At 39.1% G+C, this 27,308-nt stretch overlaps 1 protein-coding gene across 7 annotated transcripts in view; it reads left to right on the plus strand.

The window, feature by feature from the left end:
- EHBP1 (EH domain binding protein 1) overlaps nucleotides 1-27,308 on the plus strand; it is a 445,048-nt gene that overhangs the window by 217,460 nt on the left and 200,280 nt on the right. For all 7 annotated transcript variants that reach the window (XM_073672136.1, XM_073672138.1, XM_073672139.1 and 4 more), the window contains one exon: nucleotides 23,527-24,405. In XM_073672136.1, coding sequence (XP_073528237.1) covers nucleotides 23,527-24,405 — 879 coding nt within the window. The remainder of the gene's footprint in view (nucleotides 1-23,526; nucleotides 24,406-27,308) is intronic.

Raw genomic sequence — 27,308 nt, forward strand, 5'->3', positions numbered from 1 at the left:
GATGCCATTACTAGTTTTACCGTATCATGTACTGGAAAACGGGGAAAAAATTCCCAAAAAATGCAATTCCACAGGTTGTTGTTGTTGTTGTTGTTGTTGTTTTTTTTCTTTCCTCGTTCACTGGATGCTAAAACTGACCTGACCTGCCATTATTATTCTCCAGGTCATTACGAGTTCGTAGACACCAAACATGTATAGGTTCTTTTTTATTTAAGTGGTGAAAAAAATCCTAAGTTTGCTAAAAAAAAAAAAAAAAAAAGGCTCCATTTTTCGGGATCTGGGGCCGGGTGAGGGCTTATTTTTTGGGCGCCGGGCTGACGTTTTTATTGATACCATTTTGGGGTGGATACGATGTTTTGATCGCCCGTTATTGCATTTTATTGCAATGTTGCAGCGACCAAAAAAAACGTAATTCTGGCGTTTGGAATTTTTTTCTCGTTACGCCGTTTACCGATCGGATTAATTCTTTTTTTATATTGATAGATCGGGCGATTCTGAACGCGGCGGTACCAAATATGTGTATGTGGGGTTTGGTTTTTATTATTTTATTTTGAATGGGGCAAAAGGGGGGTGATTTAAACTTTTATATTTTTTTAAAAAAAAATTATATTTTTAAACTTTTTTTAAACTTTTTGCTTGCTTCAATAGTCTCCATAGGAGACTAGAAGTGGCAACTGTCTGATCGCCTCTGTGTAGCACAAATGCTCCTGTGCTATGAGCGCCGACCACTAGGTGACGCTCATGGTAATCTTTACATGACAACCACTGGAGTCTGCTGCAGACCCAGGGTTGTCATGACCAGCGATCACGTGACGGGGTCACCGATGGGCGGGGCTAATGCCGCGCTTCTGGGGCGGCGATGTTAAATGCCGCTGTCAGAGATTGACAGCAGCATTTAACATGTTAACAGCCGCGGGTGGATCGCGATTCCACCCACGGCTGTTGCGGGCACATGTCAGCTGTAATAATCAGCTGACATGTGCCAGGTTCAGTGCCGGCTCACTGCCGGAGCCCTCACTGAACCGGGGGTGATGGCCTGGGGTGTACTAATACGCCCCAGGCCAGTAAGGGGTTAAGTGATAAATTTACTGTAGCACAGATTCATCTCAGCTAAAAGTCTAGACCCTTAGATCAGGAATAGGACAGACATTTAAGGACATTTCATAACTTTCCCAAATTCTTATGAAAAAATATTCAACAAACTGCATTGAACTACTGTACCCAATTTATTATATATTTTAGGAGTTGGAGTATGTCCATTTTATACCGACTCCAATTCCGACTCCACCAAAATGGACACCGACTCGGACTCCAAATCCACAGCCCAGGATTCAGGTCTGGAGACTGGCTAGGCCACTCCAGGACCTTGAAATGCTTCTTATAGAGCCACTCTTTAGTTGCCCTGGCAATGTGTTTTGGGTCATTGTCATGCTGGAAGACCCAGCCACGACCCATCTTCAATGCTCTTACTGAGGGAAGGAGGTTGTTGGCCAAAATCTCCCGATACATGACCTCATCCATCCTCCTTTCAATACGGTGTAGTTGTCCTGTCCCCTTTGCAGAAAAGCACCACCAAAGTATGATGTTCCCCCCACCATGCTTCACAGTTGGGACGGTGTTCTTGGGGTTGTACTCCTCCTTCTTCCACAAAACACTGCGGGTGTTTTTGATAGCAAAAAGTTCTATTTTGGTCTCCTCTGACCACATGACCTTCTCCTATGCCTTTTCTGGATAATCCAGATGGTCATTGGCGAACTTCATATGAGCCTGGACATGTGCTGGCGTGAGCAGGGCGTGTGCCCTGCAGAGTTTTAATCCATGACGGCGTAGTGTGTTACTAACGGTAATGTTTGAGACTGTGGTCCCAGCTCTCTTCAGGTCATTGACCATGTCCTCCCGTGTAGTTCTGGGCTGATTCCTGTCCTTTCTCAGAATCATTGTTACCCCACGAGGCGAGATCCTGCATAGAGCCCCAGACCGAGGAAGATTGACAGTAATCTTGTGTTTCTTCCATTTTCTAATAACTGTGCCAACAGTTGCCTTCTCACCAAGCCGCTTGCCTATTGTCCTATAGCCCATTCCATCCTTGTGCAGGTCTACAATTTTGTCCCTGGTGTCCTTAGACAGCTCTTTTGTCTTGGCCATGGTGGAGAGGTTGGAGTGTAATTGATTTGAATGTGTGGACAGGTGTCTTTTATACAGGTAATGAGTTTAAACCGGTGCAATTAATACAGGTAATGAGTGCAGAGTAGGGTTTCTTAAAGAAAAACTAACAGGTCTGTGAGAGCCATAATTCTTGCTTGTTGGTAGGTGATCAAATGCTTACTTCATACAATAAAATGCAATTTAATTATTTTAAAATCATACAACGTAATTTTCTGGATCTTTTTTTTAGATTGTGTCTCTCACAGTTGAAGTGTACCTATGATAAAAATTACAGAACTCTCCTTTCTTTGTAGGTGGGAAAACTTGCAAAATCAGCAGTGTATCAAATACTTATTGTCCCCACTATTTACAGGGTCATGTGGGAGATTAGTTTTGTCCATGACACTCCTCTCAATCCAAATGTAGGCACAGGTAAATGTTCATTAACGTAGCACAAATGTAACACACACTTGCAGTTATTATTTTTGCAGACATTTTAAGTTGCTGCAGAAAACTGAAAACATTTATGTGAGACTCCAATTAATAAGATAATAGGCGGAAGATATGTGTATTCTTTGGCAGCTTTGGGTTCTGTAGCTACACCAGCCTGACTGTATGGAAAGCACTGAACACCCAGCCTCAAACTTGTATATCTTGCAGTTCCTCGCTGAAGATTTAGATCTTGGACCAAAAAAAAACCCTGCTCAATTGTTCTTAGTTACATTTGCGCAGAATAAAACTAATTTTTTAATTCTTACAGTGCATTTTTGCATACTGGTTAATATGTGCTTTCTTGCATTATTCATGTAAAGTGCAAAATCCACATATTCATTGAATCTTCCAAGCTATTAAGGTTTAAATGTCTGAGAAAAAGCATTTATTTAGAAATAAAGTAGAGCATTAACAATCTATATTTCTTCCCTGTGAGACCACGAACAGAGACATTTTGAAGAGCTGCTTCCATTCTGGCGGACTTGAACCATACCATAAATGGCCTTCATGTAATACTGATATTGATGACCATTGTCTGGGTTACCTTGGCAAATTCAATTTTTTTGCTGAGTTACTTGGCAACTAGATCCATGTAGAAAATGTAAAAGTTGATATCTGATGGGACCAGCTTTATAAAAATATCTGGAAACATTTTACAATATGGCATGTTAAGCTTTTGCGGCAAAGCCTTGTAGCTTTGCTAAAGTGGTTGAAAAGTTTCTTCTTTTTTTTAAATGGTAACTATCATCTAATAAAATGTGTTACAGCTGTTACCTTGCAGCACTGGGGTCCTGGGTTCAAGTCCCACCAAGGACAACATCTGCAACGAGTTTGTATGTTCTCCCCATGTTTGTGTGGGTTTCCTCCGGTTTCTTCCCCCACTGCAAAGACATACTGATAGGGAATATAGATTGTGAGCCCCAATGAGGACAATTATGATAATGTCTGCAAAGTGCTGTGGAATTAATGGTTCTTTATAAGCAAGTAAAATAAATAATAAAATAAATCTATTCTAGTGGCTGTTATATGCTACTGATTGGTGGGGGTCTGGGATCTAAGAACCCCAAAAACTGGTCAAAACAGTGTTCTGATGTGCACAGCTCATGCTGCAAGGAGCTGCACACTTTAAGCCAGTGTTCCCCAACTCCAGTCCTCAAAAGCCACCAACAGATCATGTTTTCAGGATTTCGTTAGTATTGTCCAGGTGATAATTCCATCATCTCGACAATACTAAGGAAATCCTGAAAAGATGATCCGTTGGTGGCTCTTGAGGACTGGAGTTGGGGAACACTGCTTTAGGGAATGTGCACACAACATTTTTTCCAAACGAACTGTTTTCCAGAGTAAGAAGCTGCTTTTTTATGGCATGTTTAACCCTGAGGTATTTTTCTTTTAGTGTACTTTTGGTTGTTTTTTTGAGCACTTTTGTGATGTTTTGTGACTGCCAGAATTGTTGTGGTTTTTTTTTTTCATTTTAGCGTTTTCACAACAGGTTTAGGGCACCAGTGTTCTCAAAACTTTTTTTATTTTTTTTTTATTTACTATTGTCAGTACACCCTTTCAGCATCTCATTCTGCAGAGTCTTTTTTATTGACAAATCCCCTTCACATATTTTAAATCAAAAACCAAATTGAAATGGTCTAATGTCTGATAACGAAGCAATATTTGGGAACTATCACATTTCCTGTCTTTTCCCCAAATTTAGGTAATATTTGCAATGCCTGAAAATGTCCCTGAAGGTATAAGAAAGAGTCAGGCACTTATTTCAGTTTCAACCAAACTATAATTATAAATCGTCTTTGATGTGGTTCCAAGATGTCACTTTTTTCTGCCGTCTTTTGCTTGTTGCACAGAATTTCTGCATAAATAAAAGCAATCTGACGAATATGTATTACCTAATGTATTATGGCGAGTGAGGCCGAAGGATGTCCCTGTGTCAACTTACATTCAACACCTAGTTACACATCATATATTTTTGATTAATATAATTACCGAAACCTATTCAAGCTCTTTTTTTTTTTCTTTCACGGTAACTGTTTTTCTTCTTAATTAGATCATTGCTGGGTAATTTTGCGTTCTTTGATTTATAGCTGAATAATGTTGAGCACAGTTTTAAATGACCACTTTTAGAATTCATTTTACAGTTCAATACCCAGATCTGCTGCTCCTCTACTGAACCCTACACCTAGGTCATGTGCTAAAATGCATCTTTATTATGGACATCTGAAGCCGGTCTTAAAAGGCTTTTCCCATAAATTTTATAGTATAAGTACATCTCTTGAGTAATATATATCATAACTTTAACCATATTTATGGAAAATAAACACCACTCACCAGTGTAATTTTCGCCCCTTTCAGCGACCTATTTGACTCCTTTGCAATTTTGGTTTCTTCTCTTCCAGTGAGCAGGGTCGGTGTTAGGGGAGGGGGGAATGGGCAATTGTCCAGGGCCCCCACATCATTGTGGACCCCCAGCCTCTACAGCAGGATAATAGTATTATAACAATTAAAATAAATAAAAAATTCACATATTTGGTATGTGTACCAAAATACATAAGGCGAGAGACCTGTCAATCAAAGGCATCAAGGTGAAGAGAAGTCCACCTGGGACTAGTCTGCCAGGACACACGGGCTCTGGACAGATTTTTAAAGCATCTTTAAAGAAGTTGTCCAGTAATCCCCCCCGCCCCCACAATGTTTCCCCTCGGGGCCTATATGGATTTTTGTAATTAGCTTACGTTGCAGATACTGCCTGTGAGCGGCGCTATCGATGCCTGCTCACAGACATCACTTATTCTCGTACATGCGCTATCCGTGCTTTTACACATAGCAAAATTGTGGACACAAACTCTGCAGTGCAAGGCTATGGGTCCGTGAAAAAAATCGAACAGCACTCGGATACCATCTAGCTACTGTCCTTTTTTTTCATGGACTGATAGGAAAAGGTGGAGAAACTTTTTTTTTTTTTTTTTTTTCTCATACAAAAAATCTGATGAAACTGTCCAATTTTCTTGGATTTAAAAAAAAAAAAATGTCGTCTGAATGAGCCCTTAATCTGAAACATCACAACATTTCAGAGTAAGACTAAATTTCCACGAAGAGTATTCAATGAGTTTTTTATGTTGCAGATTTTCTGCGCCAATAAGCTAAATTCAGTTACTTGCGATTTTTCATTGCTTTTTTTTTTTTTTAAATGCGTTCTTTCCGTGTGTGTGTTTTTGTTTTTTTTTTCCAGCTGTGTTTTTTGTCTTTTTAATTATGTCATGTTTTAAATAAAACTGCTTTGTTTTGGAAATTTCCTGTTTCTTCGCTTTGGTAAAAGTTTATTGATAATATTGATGGTAGAACACATTTACAGCAGGGGAAGTTGACATATTTCAGATTTCAAAGTCGAATCACAGGATCGTTTCCGCAGCTTAAAATTGAGGTGTGTATAAATTCAGTACATTTTACTGGGGCTGCAATATTCTGCTTTTTCTTTTTTTTTGGCCCCGAAAATACGCAGCAGAAACTGCACCAAATACTCATCATAGGAACGTAGCCTAAAACATATACCACTCCAGTAAAAAATTATGACTGCGTCCCCCTAACCCACAGGCCCCTATGCATCTGAACTGGCTGCACATGTGCTATATTGGTGTGACCCCTACCTGACTCATTTTCAGATTTTTAGTGGATGGGAAGCGCCATTTGCCTCATCTGCCTAGGACACGAGTCCTGTCCCTGGCTACTAATATTCTGGGACTTCCAGTTGTTATCTGGTCTTAGAGTAACTGCAGTCTTGTAGTTTGTGAATCCTCACAGCGCATGCACTGTAAGGATTCTCTGGTGCCGGCGCCGAGAGAGGAGGGGGTGGGGGGGGGTATGACCGCAAATATGTAATTTGCATACATGTGGCCACGTGCCGACTAGACGTTTTGCGTCCTTGCTCAATGCAAGTGAAGCTGGACACGTCTAGTCAGAATGTGTCTGATGTGTCTGGAAGTATGCAAATCACATACTTGCAGTCACATGACCGGCCAGCACTGGAGAATTCTCACAGCATGCAGTGCACGTGCTCTGAGGAATAACAAGTCTGCAGTCACAGTGACTACAGACTTGTAGTTTAAGACTGGACAACCCCTTTAAGGCATATTGGCCATTCAGATTTAATTTTTAGTCTGCCCTGTAAAAAATGGCCATTTTTTAGCCTCTTTTGTTAAATAAAGCCCAAAGTTTTATATACCTTATAATAAAGGGTAAACCGAAAGAAATTACCTAACAATGTATTGGGGCACTAAACCCAAAAAAAACTATGAAGAAAGGGAAGATAAGGCCCACTGAATTTATACAAAAAAATTCTTTACAAATACGAAAAACACACACAATGGATAAAAATCAATACAAATTTGGAAAAACATATGCGGAGACAACTACACAACTCTGGATAGTATAAAATAGCCCCTCCAGCAACCTAACCTAAAACAGTGAAGGTAAGTAGTATCAAATTTGTTAGGAATGTTTTTTTCAATAAGCAAGGCAGAGTCCTAAAATTATGTGTGTGCATATGCATTGGCTCATCAGTTTAGACAATGAGTGTGCCAATTATGGCCATTAATGCCATTATCTTGTATTTGTAAAATAGTACATTACATCCTAAGTGGAAAACAAACTCATATCAAAATACCCTACAAGTTCATATCTCTAGAGAAAATTATTTTTCTTTTCAAAAATCATTGTCACAAATCATTTGTAAAGTGCTCATGAATGAGAGAATACCACTGTCATTAAATATAACAGTTATCTAGAGCAATATTAAGGCAAAGCATAACTATAATGCATATGAAAATAGGCTAAAGGATTCAACCTGAGTGGTAGCTGTGGCCCCAACGCGCGTTTCGCGTTAGCTTATTCTTGGGGGATAAATTACATTAATTACATTTATCCCCCAGAAGTCAGGCTAACGTGAAACACGCAATGGGACCACGGCTAGCACTCAGGTTGATTACATTGAGGTTTATTACATTGAATAGGTTTTAACCTATTTTCATATGCATTATGGGTATGCTTTGACTTAATATTGCTCTAGATGACTGTTATATTTAATGACAGCACAAAACATATACAACTGCTTCTCACTAAATTAGAACATCATCAAAAAGTTAATTTATTTCAGTTCTTCAATTCAAAAAGTGAAACTCATATATTATATAGAGTCATTACAAACAGTGATCTATTTCAAGTGTTTATTTCTATTAATGTTGATGATTATGGCTTACAGACAAGGAAAACACAAAAGTCATTATCTCAGTAAATTAGAATAATTAACAAAAAACACCTGCAAAGGCTTCCTAAGCATTTAAAAAGGTCCCTTAGTCTGTTTCAGTAGGCTCCACAATGATGGAGAAGACTGCTGACTGGACAGATGTCCAGAAGACAGTCATTGACACACTCCACAAGGAGGGTAAGCCACAAAAGGTCATTGCTAAAGAAGCTGGCTGTGCAGAGTGCTGTATCCAAGCATATTAATGGAACGTTTAGTGGAAGGAAAGTGTGGTAGAAAAAGGTGCACAAGCAACCGGGATAACCGCAGTCTTGAAAGGATTGTTAAGAAAAGGCTATTCAAAAATTTGGGGGAGATTAACAAGGAGTGGACTGCTGCTGGAGTCATTGCTTCAAGAGCCACCACACACAGACGTATCCAGGACATGGGCTACAAGTGTCGCATTCCTTGTGTCAAGCCACTCATGACCAATAGACAACGCCAGAAGCGTCTTACCTGGGCCAAGGAGAAAAAGACCTGGACTGTTGCTCAGTGGTCCAAGGTGTTTTCAGATGAAAGTAAATTTTGCATTTCATTTGGAAATCAAGGTCCCAGAGTCTGGAGGAAGAGTGGAGAGGCCACAATCCAAGCTGCTTGAGGTCTAGTGTGAGGTTTCCACAATCAGTGATGGTTTGGGGAGCCATGTCACCTGCTGGTGTAGGTCCACTGTGTTTTATCAAGACCAAAATCAGCGTAGCCGTCTATCAGGAAATTTTAGAGCACTTCATGCTTCCCTCTGCCGACAAGCTTTTTGGAGATGGAAATGTCATTCTCCAGCAGGACTTGGCCCCTGTACACACTGCCAAAAGTACCAATACCTGGTTTAAAACCAACAGTTTCACTGTGCTTGATTGGCCAGCAAACTCGCCTGACCTTAACCCCATAGAGAATCTATGAGGTATTGTCAAGAGGAAGATGAGAGACACCAGACCCAACAATGCAGATGAGCTGAAGGCTGCTATCAAAGCACCCTGGGCTTCCATAACACCTCAGCAGTGCCACAGGCTGATCGCCTCCATGCCACGCCACATTGATGCAGTAATTGATGCAAAAGGAGCCCCGACCAAGAATTGAGGGCATTTACTGAACATACATTTCAGTAGGCCACATTTCGGATTTTAAAAACATTTTTCAAGCTGGTGTTGTATAGTATTCTAATTTACTGAGATAATGACTTTTGGGTTTTCATTGGCTGTAAGCCATAATCATCAACATTAACAGAAATAAACACTTGAAATAGATCACTCTGTTTGTAATGACTCTATATAATATACGAGTTTCACTTTTTGTATAGAAGAACTGAAATAAATTCTGATGATCTAATTTAGTGAGAAGCACCTGTATGTGCACTATTAAAGTGGTATTCTCTCATGCATAAGCACTTTACAATTGATTTGCATTTGCACTATGACACTTTATAAATGATTTGTGACAATGATTTTTGAAAAGAAAAATAATTTTCTCTAGAGACATGAACTTGTAGGGTATTTTGATATGTTTGTTTTCCACTTAGGATGTAATGTACTACTCTACAAATACAAGATAATGGCATTAATGGCCATAATTGGCACACTCATTGTCTAAACTGATGAGCCAATGCATATGCACACACATAATTTAAGGACTCTGTCCTGCTTATTGAAAAAAACATTCCTAACAAATTTGATTATACTTACCTTCACTGCTTTAGGTTAGTTTGTTGGAAGGGCTATTTTTTATTCTCCTGAGTGGTGTAGTTGTCTTTGCATATGTTTTTTCCCCATTTTTATTGCTTTTTATCTATTTTGTGTGTTTTTTGTATTAATAAAGAATTTTTTTGTATAAATTCAGTGGACCTCATCTTCCCTTTCGTCATAGGTTGTTTTTTTTTGTTAATAGTAAAGGGGCTGAATAGCTGAGTAAAACATAGTTTTAATTTTTTATTTTTTTTTCTGTTGCGAAGGTATAAAGTAAAGTATAAGTGTAAAGATTGGGGAAAGGTCCTTTTTAAAGGGAAAAAATCACAGGTATTGACAGGTATGTCCATACTTTATTATACTCTTACACAATGCCTTACCACTAACCGTCCAGGGACTGTGCACCATCGATTAACACTTTACCTTCAGTCCTGAGCCCGGATTGAGAGGCAGCCAAATCAAATCACCTCTGGCAATGGCAGCTGTATAAGGAACCATTGTTGAGATCTTAGACTTTCTCTGTCTAGAACTTCTCAATGGACAGGAAAAACCTAATATGTTGTATCCCTAATTGTACCCTATAAAAGAAGCTGGAATTTTTTTTTTTTTTTTTGCGACTACAAACATTTTTAAAGGGATCGTATTTTGCAGGTCTGTTAGGAGGCAGAAGACTGCGGTAGTCATTCGGATCAGGGGATTTGGGGCAAACGAGAGGAAACACAATCTGGCCATTGCTGTCTTGGTTTACATCCTTTCACTAGTGGTATACCATTCCTGGAATCTAAAATGTAATTAGCCTCGGTTATTGTGCAGTTGTATGTCCTGTCATCACCCCGCAGAGCCAAGCATGACAGCAACATGGAGTATGCTACTTGCTTCCTGCAGATTTCTTTCCTCCTCTACATAGTTGTTCCCTGATAACCTTCGTGGTAATACACTGGGGAGTCTACTAGCAATTTGGGAATAGACAAGTAGAAGCTGAACGACCCTAATTATATTGTCATCTTCTTGGAATACACTCCACTTTAGGACTACACTTTTCACTAGCTATTAGGGAATTGGGTGCATTAGAATTTTTAAAAAATAAATGTAAAAAACCCTAATTGTAGTTATTCAGCGCTCTAAAGCAAAAGGATCATATACACAGTGACTTTGGCTGTGACTGAAGTTCACACGGTGCCGCTGCCATGTTGCATCTCTGTATAAGTGAATGTGGTTGCATTGCGACACCTTGGAGTGGACATAGCCAGAAGAGGGCGCATGTGCAAGAACAATAAATGGGCCCTTTTGTAGTCCAATAGCTCATCATAATGTACAAGTCCACCTGCTTTGGAAATAGTAAGTGGCCCCCTTGCCCTTTGGGCCCTTGAGCATCTGCACAGGTTGCACCAGTGGTATGTCCGCCCGTGGTATGTCTGCCCCTGGACACCTGCATTTCTTGGTGCATTCCCTGCCCCTTTACAGCAAAGTCATGACCTCCCTAGTCGGACAAGTCGTAAAAAGTGCATAAAATACATCAGAAAATATACTGCAACTCATGGAAGAGGGTTATGCCAGAATTCTGGCACATTTGGCTTGATACATGTGCCCCATTATTGTTGAAAAAATAGACCAAAAACCACGCAAAAAAGAAAAAAATTAAAACTAGTTATAAAAACAAGTATTGTGAAATGAGGGTTTTTTTTTTTTATTATTTATACTCTGAGAGTGGTTGGTCAAACAGATATAAATATCTTGTAGAGGTTCTGTTTTTTTCTGACGTGAGCGACGTTTTTCATGTCTAATAAAGCTGATTGCATAAAACAGTACACTACAACACGATACTCAGTCTGTTTGTGCTCAGCAAGTTAGCAAAAGATTTGCTGTTATTTCCGCTCCCAAGTTGCATCAAACAAAGCTTTTCTTTCTTTGAATCCAGACACGGCAGCAAATTTAAAGAAAGCCATTTACCTGTGTCACCTGATCCCGTCCAATATGTCAGTGTGTCGTATAATTGGCGAATGTTTGGGAAACTGCCTGTGGTGCTTTTCTTGACAGTCAGCTATTGATGGCTGTCAATCAGACATTATACAAAGTAATATCCTGTTTGGTCATTTTTATATGTAGTTCTAGCTGTCGCTCATGCTCCATCTTCATCTTGTAACATGCCATAAAAGACGTTCTGCTTGATTTTCCTGGCTCATAAAGACGGATACATGACTTTTAATACATTTTATAGGACATTATATAACATGTAGGATGTGGTCATGCACCATAGTAAATAGCTTTTTTTTGTACTGCCCAGTGTGTATATTGTATTATATGTGTGTATATAAAATATATTTTTTTTCTAATTTTTTATTTATTTTTTATGTTTGTTCTTTTTTTTTTTTTTTTAAAGAGGGGTGGTGCATTACCTCTAGTACTGTTCTTGTTCTTCGTATTTAGTTATAAGCTAGACTTCTATGGTGGGTGCGATCAGAATTGCAGAGTATTTCCCTACAGGCGATGCATGTACTGACAACACTGGAGTATATCAGAACAATGTCTTAGGCTGTTCACACTTTGATTTATAAAAGGTAGCTCATCCTCAAGATGTTCTGTACGGAAATGATTAATCCTGGTTCATTGATTCACTTGTGGGGTCAATTGCTTAATTTTATAACCAGGAAGGGTATTTCTTCTATATGATGATTTCCACACATTTTACGCCTTTTCTTAATTTTATATCGTCATATGTACACATTTTTTTGTTGTTTTTACATGTATGTTGGAGGCAAAATTGAGAATGGATCTTTTGAATCATCCAACTTAATGAGTTTCTCGTTTTCTGAGGTCACTGTACATAGTTGACAACATTTTTGCAATAATTCACCTTTGAGCTTACAACAGTGTAATATCAGCATGTTTAATACGTCTTTCAGCCTAACAAGGAAAAAAATAAGTTTTTCATCTGTTTTGGGGGCTTTTTTTTTTTTTTTTTACCATCTGTCATGTGTTGTTTTTTTTATAGTGTAAAAAGACAAAAAAAAATCCAAACCACAATGCATTCATTCTGTCTGGTTTGTTTTTTTTCCGGGGGAAAAACAGAGCACTATCTGTTGATCCTAGTGACGGATGACATCCGAGTGTGGGCGATTTTCACAGACTGTCAGAAAGGAGAAGGTGGAGAATTTTTTTTTTCTCCACGTACTAAAAAAAACTGACTACTGATGTCTGAATTAGGTCATAGCAGTAGGTTTAGACATAGAAATGGAATGCTAGGCGCCCAAAATATTAATTAAGGGACAATTATATGGGGAGTTAGGGAAATTTTACAATAACATTCAACATACTGTGTTCCTTGCCCTGGGAGCTACTCTGATGGCCCTGGTATACAGTTGAAAAGCCAAATTGCAAGGAGCCCATAAGTATACTTCTCTTGATTTTTGGCATAGAAATCGTACATTTTCCTGGGATCATACATACCATGTTCTGCAGTTGTAGATCACATACAGTCTACCATAATACAAGGTTCCCTGTGCGGTGCAGACACTTCTCTCCACCTCTCGCCGTCCTCCGACGTAGCAGAAGTTTGTATCAGATCATTTCGATTGTATATGGAGACATTTAAATCCATCACTTCTCACCGTCCTCCAACATCCCGGAAGTTTGTATCAGATAATTTTGATTGTATGTGGGGTGGTTTGGTTATCTTGGGTGTTTTTCAGTAGAACAAATAACTGCAATTACACAGCAAGCAAGAGGGGAAGGCTGATCAACAACGATAAAGTCAAAGACAGATTAGTGTTGTGTTGTCCTTATCTCGGCAAACATCATCTACTGATGGAGTCCTTTCGGTTGGGGCTACTTAAATATCTGTGGCTGCTAGGATGCCTTTATCGTATGGCCGTCCAGCACATTCACGTGTTTACAGGCCATGAACACTTCCCTGGTGACCAGAGAAGACGATAACAAAGTATAAGCAATGGCCCAGCTTACATTAAGCTCCAGTAACCTCAATAGCATCGGAAGCTTCTTTCTTTTTTTTTTTTTTTCCTTGTCCTATGATCTAGGCACATATATAACCATGGGTAGTACACATTGTGGGACTGATTTACTAACTACATGTGCCAAATTTATTTTTTAACTTGTACAAAAAAAATAAAACATGCCTTGCAAGACATTAATTTTTTTTCAGACACTTTCAACAAGGAGGTTGTGGCTTATCAGAAGTGGAGTGTATCCTTAACAGTAACAATCCACCCCCTTTGCCAAAAATGCGCCAAAATTTGCCATAACTTATAGGAACAAAGTAAGACAACTGATAAAGGGTGTAACCGTAGGCTTGACTATGTAGATGCATCAAATTAATCATCCAGTATGAGAATCTTTGATAAATTTGTATAATCGAAGTTAAACCGGTATTCTGAAGTTTGGAAGTTTTACCTTCCCAATTGCTGGGGGACTGAACTCTGGCAACTCCACCAGTCCCGAGAAACGGGGTTCTGAAGATCCCCGTGTGAATGGATTGTGGTCGATCATGCGCACTGCCGCTCCATTCGTTCTTACAGAAGTGCAGAAGACCAGCCAGTGGTCCCATTCAGATCCCTGGTTCTCGGGATCAGTGAGGTCTCAGCGGGCAGACTCTCGGTGATCAGGAAGCGAGGGGATAAGGGATAACTAAGTCACGGTTCAGTTTGCGGTTTTCTGTTCTTTCAGCACAGTCAGCGGCTTCCACCAGAATACCCAAAAAAGGGTATTTGTGGCTCAAAGGTTTTGTCAGGGGTACGACTCTATAGTTTTCCATTTTCAGATAAAAGCTCTGGATAACGTGATAAAACAGCAGAGATAATGCAATGTGAACCCTGCCTAAGCGCTGTTCACACAACCATATTTTCGGACCAAGTGCTTTCCATTAAAAAAACGCACCACACTCAATGTTATTCAAAGGGGCAGTGCAGACGACAAGCAATTTTTTTTTTCACTGACCTAATCTGTGTGTGAAAAAAATGGCAGCATGCACTAGTTTTTTTTCCATAAATTGGATCAGACTCGCCCATTCAAGTCTATGGGTGCGCAAAAAAAATCTGATGCCATACGGAGCTCCAGTACAGTGTCTGATTTTTATGGATACATTACAATTCTGTAACACAGGAAACTATAATTGGTTTTGTAAATTATCAATAGCTGCTGCCGGAAAAAAATTGATTGTGCACAAATGGCAAGTGAGAAAAATAAATTGTCCCACTTTTCTGGATGAAATTCTAATTTTTTTTATACTCTCATATGACTCTACCCTGATGGATATTTTCATGTATTTGAGTAGATATACTTGGCTTTAAAACTGTTTGCGGTCAGTGTTTTCCAAATCTGTCCTCAAGCAACCCCTACAAACCTGCCACATATAAACGTATAGAATTAGGGTATGTTTATATGTGGCAGATAGATGCACTGCAGATTTTTCATCTAGATTTCCATAAAGTGGTTGAATATTTTAGAAAATCTCATGAAAAATCTGAAGCGGTAACTGATTTTCGGTGCGGATTTTAATATATGCAGTATGGCAATTTATGCTGCAGATTTTCAGCTTTGCAATGCGCTGGATCAAATCCATGTTAAATCCGCACCCAACACCCAAATTTCCGTGGATCCACAGCAGAAAATCCGCTTGAATTCACTTTAATTGAAACCAATTAAATCACCTATGCAACGTTACAAAAATCTCAGACTTTGTGCACTGGGTTTCCTTGATAACAAGATTGGGAAGCACCACGTTGTGGAATTAGGATTACATTTTATGACCGGTATGGTTGTCTTAAAGAACTGTAGTAAAATTACTAGATTGCCATGCGTACTGTATATTATTGTCTGTCATTACTTTTCAATATTTAAATTCTTGAACTTAAAGAGGTTTTCCCACAAACAAAAGTTAATTTTAATTAATAGATCTTGGAATAATAATAATTTCCACAATTGGATGTGTTTAAATAAAATGTTCCTGTGCTGAGATAATCTTATAATTGTGCCCCTGCTGTGTACTGTGTAATGGCTGTGTCTGACTGTGCAGGAACATGGTCTGATCATACCACATCTCCTGGGCAGGTCGGGGGTGGAGGGGAATGTGTACAGATATTACTGCTGGGGATCACAAATTAATCTTTCTTTGAAGTAAAACATTGTTTTTTAAAAAAAAAAGCAGGGAAATGTTTTACCTCTCAAAAAGAATTAGCAGCAATCCCCTACTGTATTGTCTGTATACTCTTTTGCGTCCTCCCTGCCCAGGAGATGTGGTATGATCAGACCATGTTCCTGTACGGTCAGACACAGCCATTACACAGTACACAGCAGGGGCACATATATAAGATTATCTCAGCACAGGAACATTTTATTTAAACACATCTAATTGTGGAACTTATTATTATTCCAAGATGTATTGATTAAAATAAACTTTTGTTCGTGGAAAAAACCCTTTAATTTCAAATTTTTTTGTTGTTATTCTTGAATGACGAGATTCTCCGATGAGTAGCAATCTCCTGGAATACTCGCTGTAAATAAATTGAGTCCTCAGGAGTTGCAGATTGGAAGTGATAGCTTTACACCACTGGAAAAGCTTGTCAGTTGATCCAGGTTGATAAACTCTGATCTGTCTCAGGTTGTCAATCACCGGAGGAACGTGGTCTGAAAAATATTAGACCAGTGTTACACAGATAACTGGTTCTGATTACATACTTGAGATCCTTCAGTATCATATCAGGAATAAAGCAATTTGTGAAAATGACAGTTATTGGGCTCCAAGGTTGGAGTGATGGGGGACAGCTACTGTATAGAGACTTGGATCCTACATATTGTTTTCTTCCAGTTTTTTATAGCTTTTTTTGTAACAGTAGTTAAATGTTACGTATAAGTCAACATGAATTTGTAAATTACCATACATAAACCACTTAGGTGAGCACCATATATTGATTAGATAAACTTACAAGCAGATTTTGCTAATTACAATTCTGTCAAATTTTAAAGGTCTCAACAAGGTCTAAAAAAAAAAAAAAAAGTACCGTATATGCTCCCCTACCAATCTTCCGCTGCTCCCCTCTTGTTGCTGTCCACCTTCTTCGATGCTTCAGGCTTTCTCTTCTGGGTTTCTGGAACCAGGACATTGCCATCAACAAGAGAGCAGTTTCCAGATGCGCTATTGCCAGAATTGCCAACTTGACTTATTTTTTCTGGATAGGATATCAAAAAATCACGGACAGACCATATTTTTTATGGACACGTAGGAAAACCATTATGAATCGTTAAGATTATAGGTGATAAATGTCTGCAGCTCAGAATTCTAATATTAAGCTGAATTCACGGTGAACTGTAAAATGATAATTACAGTCCAAAAATTATGTATAATGATGATAATGGCAGTCTAAAAATTATGTACTTTTTTTTGGGGGGGGGGGGGTTTCGGCTTCCAAAAAATCATGGCCGCCTTAATTTTTTTTACAGATAAGGCAAAAAAGTGACCTATTTTTTACAGACTGTCCAGGAATTTCTGGACGGTTGGCCACCCTGGATATTGCTGCTCTAAACACACTTCTTTAGTACTGCTCAACCTTTGAAAGTTTGATGGGTCCTCCCATGGAATAGACCTTATTGGCTGAATGTGTAACCATAAAGTAATGTTCTCACAGGGCAGAAACTGTAAACTTTTCATCAGATTTGGGTATCTCACATCTTACAATAATGGCAAAATTGATAGGATTTTAAAAATCTCATCAACACACATTCTAAACCTGCTTCATGTCATTTTTTTCTGCAGATTTGTACGCCAGATTGCTACCTTTGCGATGCATAGGGTGAAATCTGCAGTAAAAGACAAACCTAATATATTTTGCCATGGATCGATTACAAAATCTGCAATTGATTTTTTTTCTTTTCAGTTTCATCTGGACGTTCTCAAATGGTTTTGATGCTGCGGATTTTCTGAGCTCTGTGTTACCGTACTTGCTTTGTGCATTACATTGTAGGAAATCCCATGCAATGGCTGCAAAAAGCTACGTTAATTGAGCATTTCTGAGAATTTGAAATCCGCAAAGGGGATTCTGTCTGAATTCTTACAGAATATCAAAAATGCATGCATTTAAGAAAAACAAAATTACACCTACAGTTGTCCACATTCTTTAAAGACAATGTATACTTTCAACTTTTTTTGTGTTCTGTTAAATTGAAAATGAAAAATAAAACAAACTTTGCGAATAAGTATTATACGTTTTGTACAATTTTGCTTCTACAGCCCCTATGCAGACTGTGCGTTTCCATAGCATCAGACAACAAACAAACTCTGATCATGTGATCTACCGTTACATTTTTTTTTTCTTTTTTTGTCGACTTTTTCTAGCTAGCCTACCAAATGTACATTAGCACAAAGTAGGGCGCAAGTTTGAGAAATTATAAAACTGCATAGTTTGTTTACTATCTGTTATCACGGAGACACATACTCCGCATGGGCGCTGTAGGATATTTCTACTTGCAAAGTTTGCTTTATTTTTCATTTTGTTTAGACGATGACAAAATTGCTTGAAGGTGTATGTAGCCTTTTAAAACAAATGGACACCTTCAGGGTTTTTTTTGTTTTTTTTTTACATGCATGCATTTTTTTTATCATTTTAATTTTTGATTATTATTATTATTATAATCAGTTACATATCTATCACAGATCTGTTTTCATTGCAACCTGTTAGTTTGTATTTCTTTTTTTCAAGTCTATTTCTTGTAAATTATGAAAATCTTTCAATGAAAATCTTTCAATGAAAATTACTATTAAAAAAAATTATAATAATTTTTAATAATTTGGCTTATGCAGCCTCTTTGCTTCACTGTATGTAGTTGGCTGCAGAATGAGTTACCTGTAAATCCGTCAGTGAGTTTGATTGACAGCAGAGTTTGTAAATTTTATGCAACTTTTCTCTTCTAAAATTACTTACTTTATGACCACATCAAAGTTCAGCTAGGCTTTCATATTGTCATGAATCAAATTATATGTTCTTAAAAACAAAGCTAACAGTTAAAGTTACAAATACTGTTGTCAGAACAAGATCCCTGACAGATACACAAATATAGGGATATTCTCATTACTAAAACTTCTCACTTATGCTCGGTATAGTCAATAACTTGCAGATGTGGGGGGGTCTGCCTTCTAGGCTGCCCTCAAAAGAACAAGTTCTGAAACACGTCTTCAGAAGCACATGCGAACCACCGCTGCATTAATTTTCTACAGGACTGACAGAAAAAGTCGTGCACCATCTCCACCAGTCCCATAGAGAATAAGTGGCAACTGCTCCATTACAACAGGCTATTTCGAAGCCCCGTACTTTGTATCAGTTGGGATCCTAGCAGTCTGTGAATAGGTGATAGCATTTAATAATGGGAATAGCCTTGAAATGATAGGAGTAGCCTCAATTTGCATCCAGATTCAGTGCCTTGAAATAGTATTCATACCCCGTGAACTTTTCCACATTTTCTTCATGTTATACCCACAAACTTAAATGTATTTTATAGGGATTTTATGTGATATACCAACACAAAGTAGCAAGTATTTGTGAAGTGTAAAGAAAATGATACATGGATTTCTAAACATTTTAAAAATATAAATCTGAAACTTGTAAGGTTTAATGTGCTGAAAGGGATTGTCCCACGAATAAAGTTAATTTTAATCCGCATTTTAATTAACCCCTTTAAAGACCATGACGTACTAATACGCGTCTGTGCCTTGGGACTTAAGAGCCTGACCCGTATTAGTACGTCATCGCGATTGCGCGTGCACACAGGCTGTGCGGGCGCGATCGCCGTCGGGTGTCAGCTGATTGTCACAGCTGACACCCGGTACTATGTGCAGGGAGCGGTCCCGCACCGCTCCCGGCACATTAACCCCTGTAATGCTGCGATCGAAGTCGATCATACCGCCAAACAAACAAGTGGAATAACTCGCGATCAAAAAGACGAATATAAATAAAAATGGTACCGCTGAAAACGTCATCTTGTCCCGCAAAAAACAAGCCGCCATACAGCTCCATCATCCGAAAAATCAAAAAGTTATAGCTCTCAGAATAAATTGATGCAAAGAAATAATTTTTTCTATAAAATAGCTTTTATTGTGTAAAAGCGCCAAAACATAGAAAAACAATATAAATATGGTACCGCTGTAAACGTACTGACCCGAAGAATAACGCGGAACAGCATTAAAAAAAAAAACATAAAAACAATTCCGGATTTGCTGGTTTTTGTTTATTCTGCCTCCCAAAAATCGGAATAGAAAGCAATCAAAATATGTCACGTGCCTGAAAATGGCACCCATAAAAACGTCAACTCATCCCGCAAAAAACAAGCCATCACATGACTGTCGGCCAAAATATGGAAAAATTATAGCTCTCAAAATATGGCGATGCAAAAACTAGATTTTACAAAATGTGTCTTTTAGTGTGTGACAGCTGTCAATCATAAAAACCCGATATCATTCTGGTATCTCTGTAGTCGCACCGACCCGAAGAATAAGGTCGTCTAATCACTTATACCGCACTAGGAACGGCGTAAAAAATAAACGCTGGGGTTGGGGTTAGGGTTGGGCTAGGGTAGGGTTAGGTTTGGGGTTAGGGTTTGTTTTTGTTTTTTCAAAAGTAAAAGGAAAAAAAAAAGATGACGATTTGGCAGCTAGTGTTGAGTGCAAGTGCTCGCTACTTGAGTTTGCATCGGGTGCTCGGGTATGCATTGAGTATCGCGGGTGCTCGAGTCTCCGCCCCATATTCTTCGCGGCCAAAAAAACCTCGCGGGGATTGCCTGCCATGCACGAGCGATCCCCGCATGGTTTTTTTGGGGTGTCTAATAACCGTGAAACATGCGGGCGGGGACTCGAGCATTTCACTTGAGCATCCGTGATACATGGTGCATACCTGAGTACCCGATGCAAACTCAAGTAGCGAGCACTTGCGCTGAAGACTAATGACAACTTATTCAATATGATGACCTAATGTCATCAAATTCTGTGTCGTACCTCTGGGTTCAAAATGTTCACTATACCCCTTGATAAAATCCTTGAGGGGTGTAGTTTCCAAAATGGGGTCACTTGTGCGGGGTTTCAACTATTTAGGCACATCAGGGGCTCTCCAAACGCGACATGGCGTCCGCTCTCGATTCCAGCCGATTTTGCGTTCAAAAAGTCACACAGTGCTCCTTCCCTTCTGAACTTTGCCGTGCGCTCAAACACTGTATTTTCCCCACATATGGGGTATTGGCGTACTCAGGAGAAATTGCACAAAAGTTTTTGGGGTCCATTTTCTCCGCTTACCCTTGTGAAAATAAAAAAATTGGGGCTAAAACATCATTTTTGTGGAAAAAGTTTGATTTTTTTATTTTCACGGCTCCATGTTATAAACTTCTGTAAAGGACTTGGGGGCTCAAGGTGCTCACCACACATCTAGATAAGTTCCCTGAGGGGTCTAGTTTCCAAAATGGTGTCACTTGTAGCGGGTTTCCACTGTTTAGGCACATCAGGGGCACATCCGCTAATTATTCAAGCAAATTTTACAATCAAAAAGTCAAATGGCGCTCCTTCCCTTCCGAACCCTGCCGCGCACCCAAACAGTGGTTTTCCCCCACATATCTGGTATCTGCTAACTCAGGAGAAATTGCACAACAAACTGCATGGTGCAATTTCTTCTGTTACCTTTATGAAAATGCAAAAGTGGGGGCTGAAAAACATTTTTGTGGGAAAAATGTGAAAATTTTATTTTTACGGCTCAATGTTATAAACTTCTGTGAAGCACCTGGGGGTTCAAGGTGCTCACCACACATCTAGATAAGTTCCCTGAGGGGTCTAGTTTCCAAAATGGTGTCACTTGTGGGGGGTTTCCACTGTTTAGGCACATCAGGGGCTCCCCAAATGCAACATGGTGTCCGCTAATTATTCAAGCAAATTTTACATTCAAAAAGTCAATTGGCGCTCCTTCCCTTCCGAACCCTGCCGTGCGCCCAAACAGTGGTTTTCCCCCACATATGGGGTATCTGCTTACTCAGGAGAAATTGCACAACAGATTTTGGGGTCCATTTTTCCTGTTACCCCTGTGGAAATAAAAAAAAATTGGGTCTAAAGTAACATTTTTGTGAAAAAAGTTAAATGTTAATTTTTTTCTTCCACGTTCCAAAAATTCCTGTGAAGCACCTGAAGGGTTAATAAAGTTCTTGAATGTGGTTTTGAGCACCTTGAGGGGTGCAGTTTTTAGAATGGTGTCACTTTTGGGTATGTTCTGTCATAAAGACCCCTCAAAGTGACTTTAAATATGATGTGGTCCCTAAAAAAATGGTTTTGTAAATTTTGTTAATAAAAAAAAATGTTGGTTCCAAAATTGTGCTGATGTAAAGTAGACATGTGGGAAATGTTATTTATTAACTATTTTGTGTGACATATCTCTCTGATTTAAGGGCATAAAAATTCAAATTTTGAAAATTGCAAAATTTTCGCCAAATTTCCGTTTTTTTTCACAAATAAACGCAAGTGATATCGAAGAAATTTTACCACAATCATGAACTACAATATGTCACGAAAAAACAATCTCAGAATCAGGGGGATCCGTTGAAGCGTTCCAGATACAATATGTCACGAAAAAACAATCTCAGAATCAGGGGGATCCGTTGAAGCGTTCCAGAGTAATTACCTCATAAACTGACAGTGGTCAGAATTGTAAAAATTGGCCTGGTCATTAACGTGCAAACCACCTTGGGTTATAAAGGGGTTAATAGATCTTTGAATAATAATACATTTCACAATTGGATGTGTTTAAAAAAATAACCCTGTGCTGAGATAATCTTATAAATGTGCCCCTGCTGTGTACTGTGTAATGGCTGTGTCTGACCGTACAGGAACATGGTCTGATCATACCACAGCTCCTGGGCGGGGGGGGGGGGGGGGGAGAGTATACAGATATTACGGCACGAGAATGCAAATAATTCTTTCTTTGAGGTAAAACATTACTTAAAAACAGGCAGGAAAATGCGGTGATCCCGTGATATTCTGTCTGTACACTCTCTTTTGGCTCCTCCCCTGCCCAGGAGATGGGGTATAATCAGACTATGTCCCTGCACAGTCAGACACAGCCATTACACAGTACACAGCAGGGGCACATTTATAAGATTATCTCAGCACAGGAACATTTTATTTAAACACATCCAATTGTGGAACTTATTATTATTCCAAGATCTATTGATTAAAATATACTTTGTTCATGGGAAAAACCCCTTTAGGTGAAAAAAAAGTGTTCATATACTTTTAGGAAATCTAATGCACTTTCCCATTTGATATCCCACAAAAATGACGTAAAAAGTACACAGGAAGGCTGCTCAAATCTGACTTAGTACAGAGAATTGAGTTATTTCCAACATGTTGCTTCATTTATTAATACTTTATCAAAATGTAACCTATTAGAATATCACTTTGTGTAATATCCATTAGTTGGATAGATAATGTTACTATTCATTCACTACAATTCCGTACTGTTCTTCAGATCAAACCTGGTTCCTGACGGTCCACAATGCTATTCGCTTTGTGCCATCTACATAGAGCATGGCCGTCCCACCTGCCAACATGCTTCTTTGAAGATTTTAAAAAATGTGTATCTCTTAGATCCTCAGGAACCAGTTTCTATCTAAGAAAGCAAGACATCGGGTCGCAGTAAAAATTATTGCAGAAGTATTCTAGTAAGGCGGTCCTCCCTGGCTTTATACTTTTACTAGAAACTCAGTGTAACTGTGGTTGGTGAGTATTGATCGGAATTGAAATAAATTGCCAGCTCCCACTATCATCCCAATCATAGTTCCGCAAAATATTGTTAGAGAAGACCACATAGCTAGACTATAGTAATGACCGCATAGCATTTACAATTTTTAAAATGTGTTATTTTTCTTCATTTTTTTCAGGCTTATGATGGATTTGCCAGTATAGGAATTTCTCGTCTACTGGAGCCATCCGATATGGTTTTATTAGCAATCCCCGACAAGTTGACTGTTATGACCTATCTCTATCAAATCCGGGCACATTTTTGCGGGCAAGAATTAAATGTGGTTCAGATTGAAGAAAACAGTAGTAAAAGCACATACAAGGTTGGCAATTATGAAACGGACACAAACAGCTCCATTGACCAGGAGAAGTTTTATGCTGAACTTAGTGATTTGAATAATGAACCAACATCTGAGCGGCAGGAAGCAGCAGGCACTGTGCCGGATGTGGTGTCTCAAAACGACTCCTCTGTAACTAGTGATAACCTGATAAGAAACTATGATAGCAAATCCCAAGACGTAAGTACACAAGTTAGCAATGAAAGTGACTTTCCTACACCTAGGACTAGAAGCCAACTAGAAATCCAGGGCTCTAGTAAAACTCTTGAACTTGAGAAGCCGAGGTTTGATGGCACATACACAAGTCAATCCCAAGCACCACCAACTGCTGCTAAAAGGAAGTTGTTGAAACCAGACGTTGCTGATCTTAGCGATTTGTCTTGTATCTCAGACACTTATAAAGAAGTCTCGCCTTCTGGTTCAGCGTCTGGAGATTCTCATGGTTTACAAGAGCAAGTAAAGCATAGCCCACCCTCCACACTAGAATGTAAAGGGCTGGAAATCCGCACCCAAGTAAAAATGACCAATGTGTCATCTACCAGCCTAATTGGAGACTCATATGAGAAAGTTGTTGATAATTCCCTAAAAGTCCCATCTATTCCACAGACTGGGATCAGTGCTCTTCTGGATGCTGCAAAAACGGCCTCAACCCATTCTGATCAAACTGGAAAAACCCCCGAGGTAGGTGACCCCACGGCTTCCAGTTTCTTGCCCATATTCTTGTATTGTACGGGTTGGGTTTGTCTTGTTACCGTACACTTTGCTTTTTTTCATTGCCCTCGTCATTAATGTAGAAATGTGAGATGAAAAATGTTTTGATATGGTTATATAAAACAGGGTTAATTAAATGCATAAACTGCCCCACCTAATAAATCATAATGTGTCAGATCTGGTTTTTGGGAGTCTGTCTAGGTGGAGTCACGGTTGTTTGCAATGCTAAATATTTTACTGACAAAAAAATATCCTTCCTTCCATGTCATTAGAAGGGCGAATTCTGAGAAGTTTTACTTTTGGACTTCCTCAATGTTTATTCTGCTGCCTCTTTATTTCCTGTGTCTTTTGTTTTTTTATTATTACTTTTGGGATACAGTTTGCGTCTTCTATAATGGAAGTTAGATTAAGTTTTCTAGCTAAACACAACTTTCTGCCCTCGCTCCTTCCTCAAATAGAACTTGTCAGCTTTACTGACATTTCTGTTTAAGTAAATACTTGTATTCCCGATAAAATAGCAATTTTGGAGATTTTTTTCAGCAATTTTTTATAACTCTATATTGTGCCATTCCTCCGTTACTCCTCTTAGGTCCTAATAAGAGTTTATCTACACTGTCTGCCAATTTCAGTACTGATTGGACTGTGTTGGTGTGTTTAGGGACTAACATCCAGCGGTTATTTGATTCATAAACTTCCAGGAGGAGCAGCACGAGAATTTTATAAAAAAGATGCTCCATAACTTTAATTTTTATAGTATGGACAGCACAGTGGCTCAGTTGTTTGCACTGTATCTTTGTAGCTCTGGGGACCTGGGTTTAAATCCCACCAAGGACAACATCTGCAAGGAGTTTGTATGTTCTCCCCGTGTTTGTGTGGGTTTTCTCTGGGTTCACCGGTTTTCTCCCACACTCAAAGACATAGCGATAGGGAATCTAGCCAGTGGAGACAGTGGTGATGATGAGGTCTGTAGAAGTGCTACGGAATATGATGGCGCTATATAAGCAATTACAGATTTTTACAAAATAGAGATGTCAGGGAAGCTGTTAGGTCCTTGTGAAAACTGGTCATAGACCTCCCCCAACTGCATTTTAAAAATCTCTTCTAAAACTATGTTTCCCGTCGGAGAAAGACATTAGTGACTATTAGATGGGATCCTTTGTTTCCCTAGCAGAAGAGAGAAATAACCAGTCCGTGCCCATCTTTGATTGTGAGAAAAATCTGCTGTTTATGGCCATGGTAAAGGAGCTGTCCATTTCTACATCAATAAAACTGAATCGGTGAATAAATGAAAAGTTCAACATATTTCTAATATTTTTGTTTCAATTCACCCATCATTTTCAAGATATGATTGCTGTCCGTGAATGAGAACACTAACCTAGGTAGTCCTGCTAGGTGTGTATAGAATTAGATACAGTGGTATGGTCCAGGTACTGCTCCGCGAGTGAAGGATCTGTTCACTTCTGCATTAAGAAGTCTATTTTTTTGGTCAGTTGTAAGAACAAAAAGTGTCATTAAGTAGGGTCCATCAGCACCCGACAGAACCCATTGGCTAAGATGGGGTCTGATTAGGTTCTGTCATGGCATCTGTCATTTTACCGCAAAAAAATATTGCAGCTTTCTACACTATTCCTCATGTAAGGATGACAGAATCTACGACCGAGGCTCCTGAGACTTCAACGCAACTTGTATTCCACTGTCTGGACGCCAGTGTGAAACATTGCAGCAAATTACCAGATGTGTACTGCTGATCTACTTGGCTCACTAATCGTTGCCTAGACTGGATACAACAATGCCGACTGCATAGCTGAGAGCAGGAATCGATATGTTCCAGTTTGTTGCCTCAAAATATAATCTACAAGGGTCTCAATCGGTGATCGAATACTAATCTCTTGAAACAAAGTATACGAGGCATTAGAAAGTCATAGAACTCTATACAGAGGTTAGTAGAGTTGAGCAAAAAGATCTGCAAAACCGGCATCCAAATTGGTAGTTTGTGTCAACTGGACCAGGGTCCTGTGAACTTCCTTGGCCGGCACTCGAGTGCCAGCATCCTGGTTGCCTCTGGCATATACAAGGCTTCTGCGATATCATGACCTTGACTCGCGATGCAATATGTTGTTTTAGGGTCCTAGTAAACATCAGAGACGCCGATAAATTTCTTAGGACCCTGGCCTGGCTGCCTTGGAATATTGACGTGGATGCCGGTTTAGGGTCCTGTAATTTTTTTGCTCATCTCTAGAGGTTAAACTTTTATGTATTACCAGAGAACTTATCAATGTACCATTCACGCAACTGTAAACTGCCAGACTTAGAGTTTTGACCCCAAAGCCAAATATTAGTATTATATGGCATCCCAGGTAGCACTGGTATCTACAGCCACATTCGGGGGATCCACCACTTTAAAAAAAAAAAAAAAAAAAAAAAAAACGAAATTGACTTGGACCACTAACTTCCTCCTAAAATAGAGGTTCTGCTGCAGAAGAGAGGTGCATCATCATCTACCTAGAACTTTCTGGTACAAGTTAATGGCGATGTTTCATGGACTATATCCTATATGAACAGAGGGAGTGCAGCTACGTTCGTTATAGGGTTGTAAAGGAATCTTCTGAGTGCTGACAACAAGGGAGGAACGTCTGCCACCAGAGGATCAGCAAGTAGGAGCACTTCCTAAATTTCATCACATAACCTCGCATGATGCACATTAACAAAGACACATTTTGTTTATACAGATCACAAATTAGAGGGCTGGGACCGTCCTTATGTGCTTTGCTGCACACGTGTCACTTTTGGTTCCTTTCAGGTTGTAAATCACTTCACATAGATTATTGGATTGTAAATCTCTCCGAGTCATTATGTCTAGTCACAGATTAATG

The sequence above is a fragment of the Phyllobates terribilis genome, unplaced genomic scaffold, assembly GCF_046119375.1.
Source record: "Phyllobates terribilis strain yellow unplaced genomic scaffold, ASM4611937v1 Scaffold_3__8_contigs__length_932513732, whole genome shotgun sequence".
Classification (NCBI taxonomy): Eukaryota; Metazoa; Chordata; class Amphibia; order Anura; family Dendrobatidae; genus Phyllobates; species Phyllobates terribilis.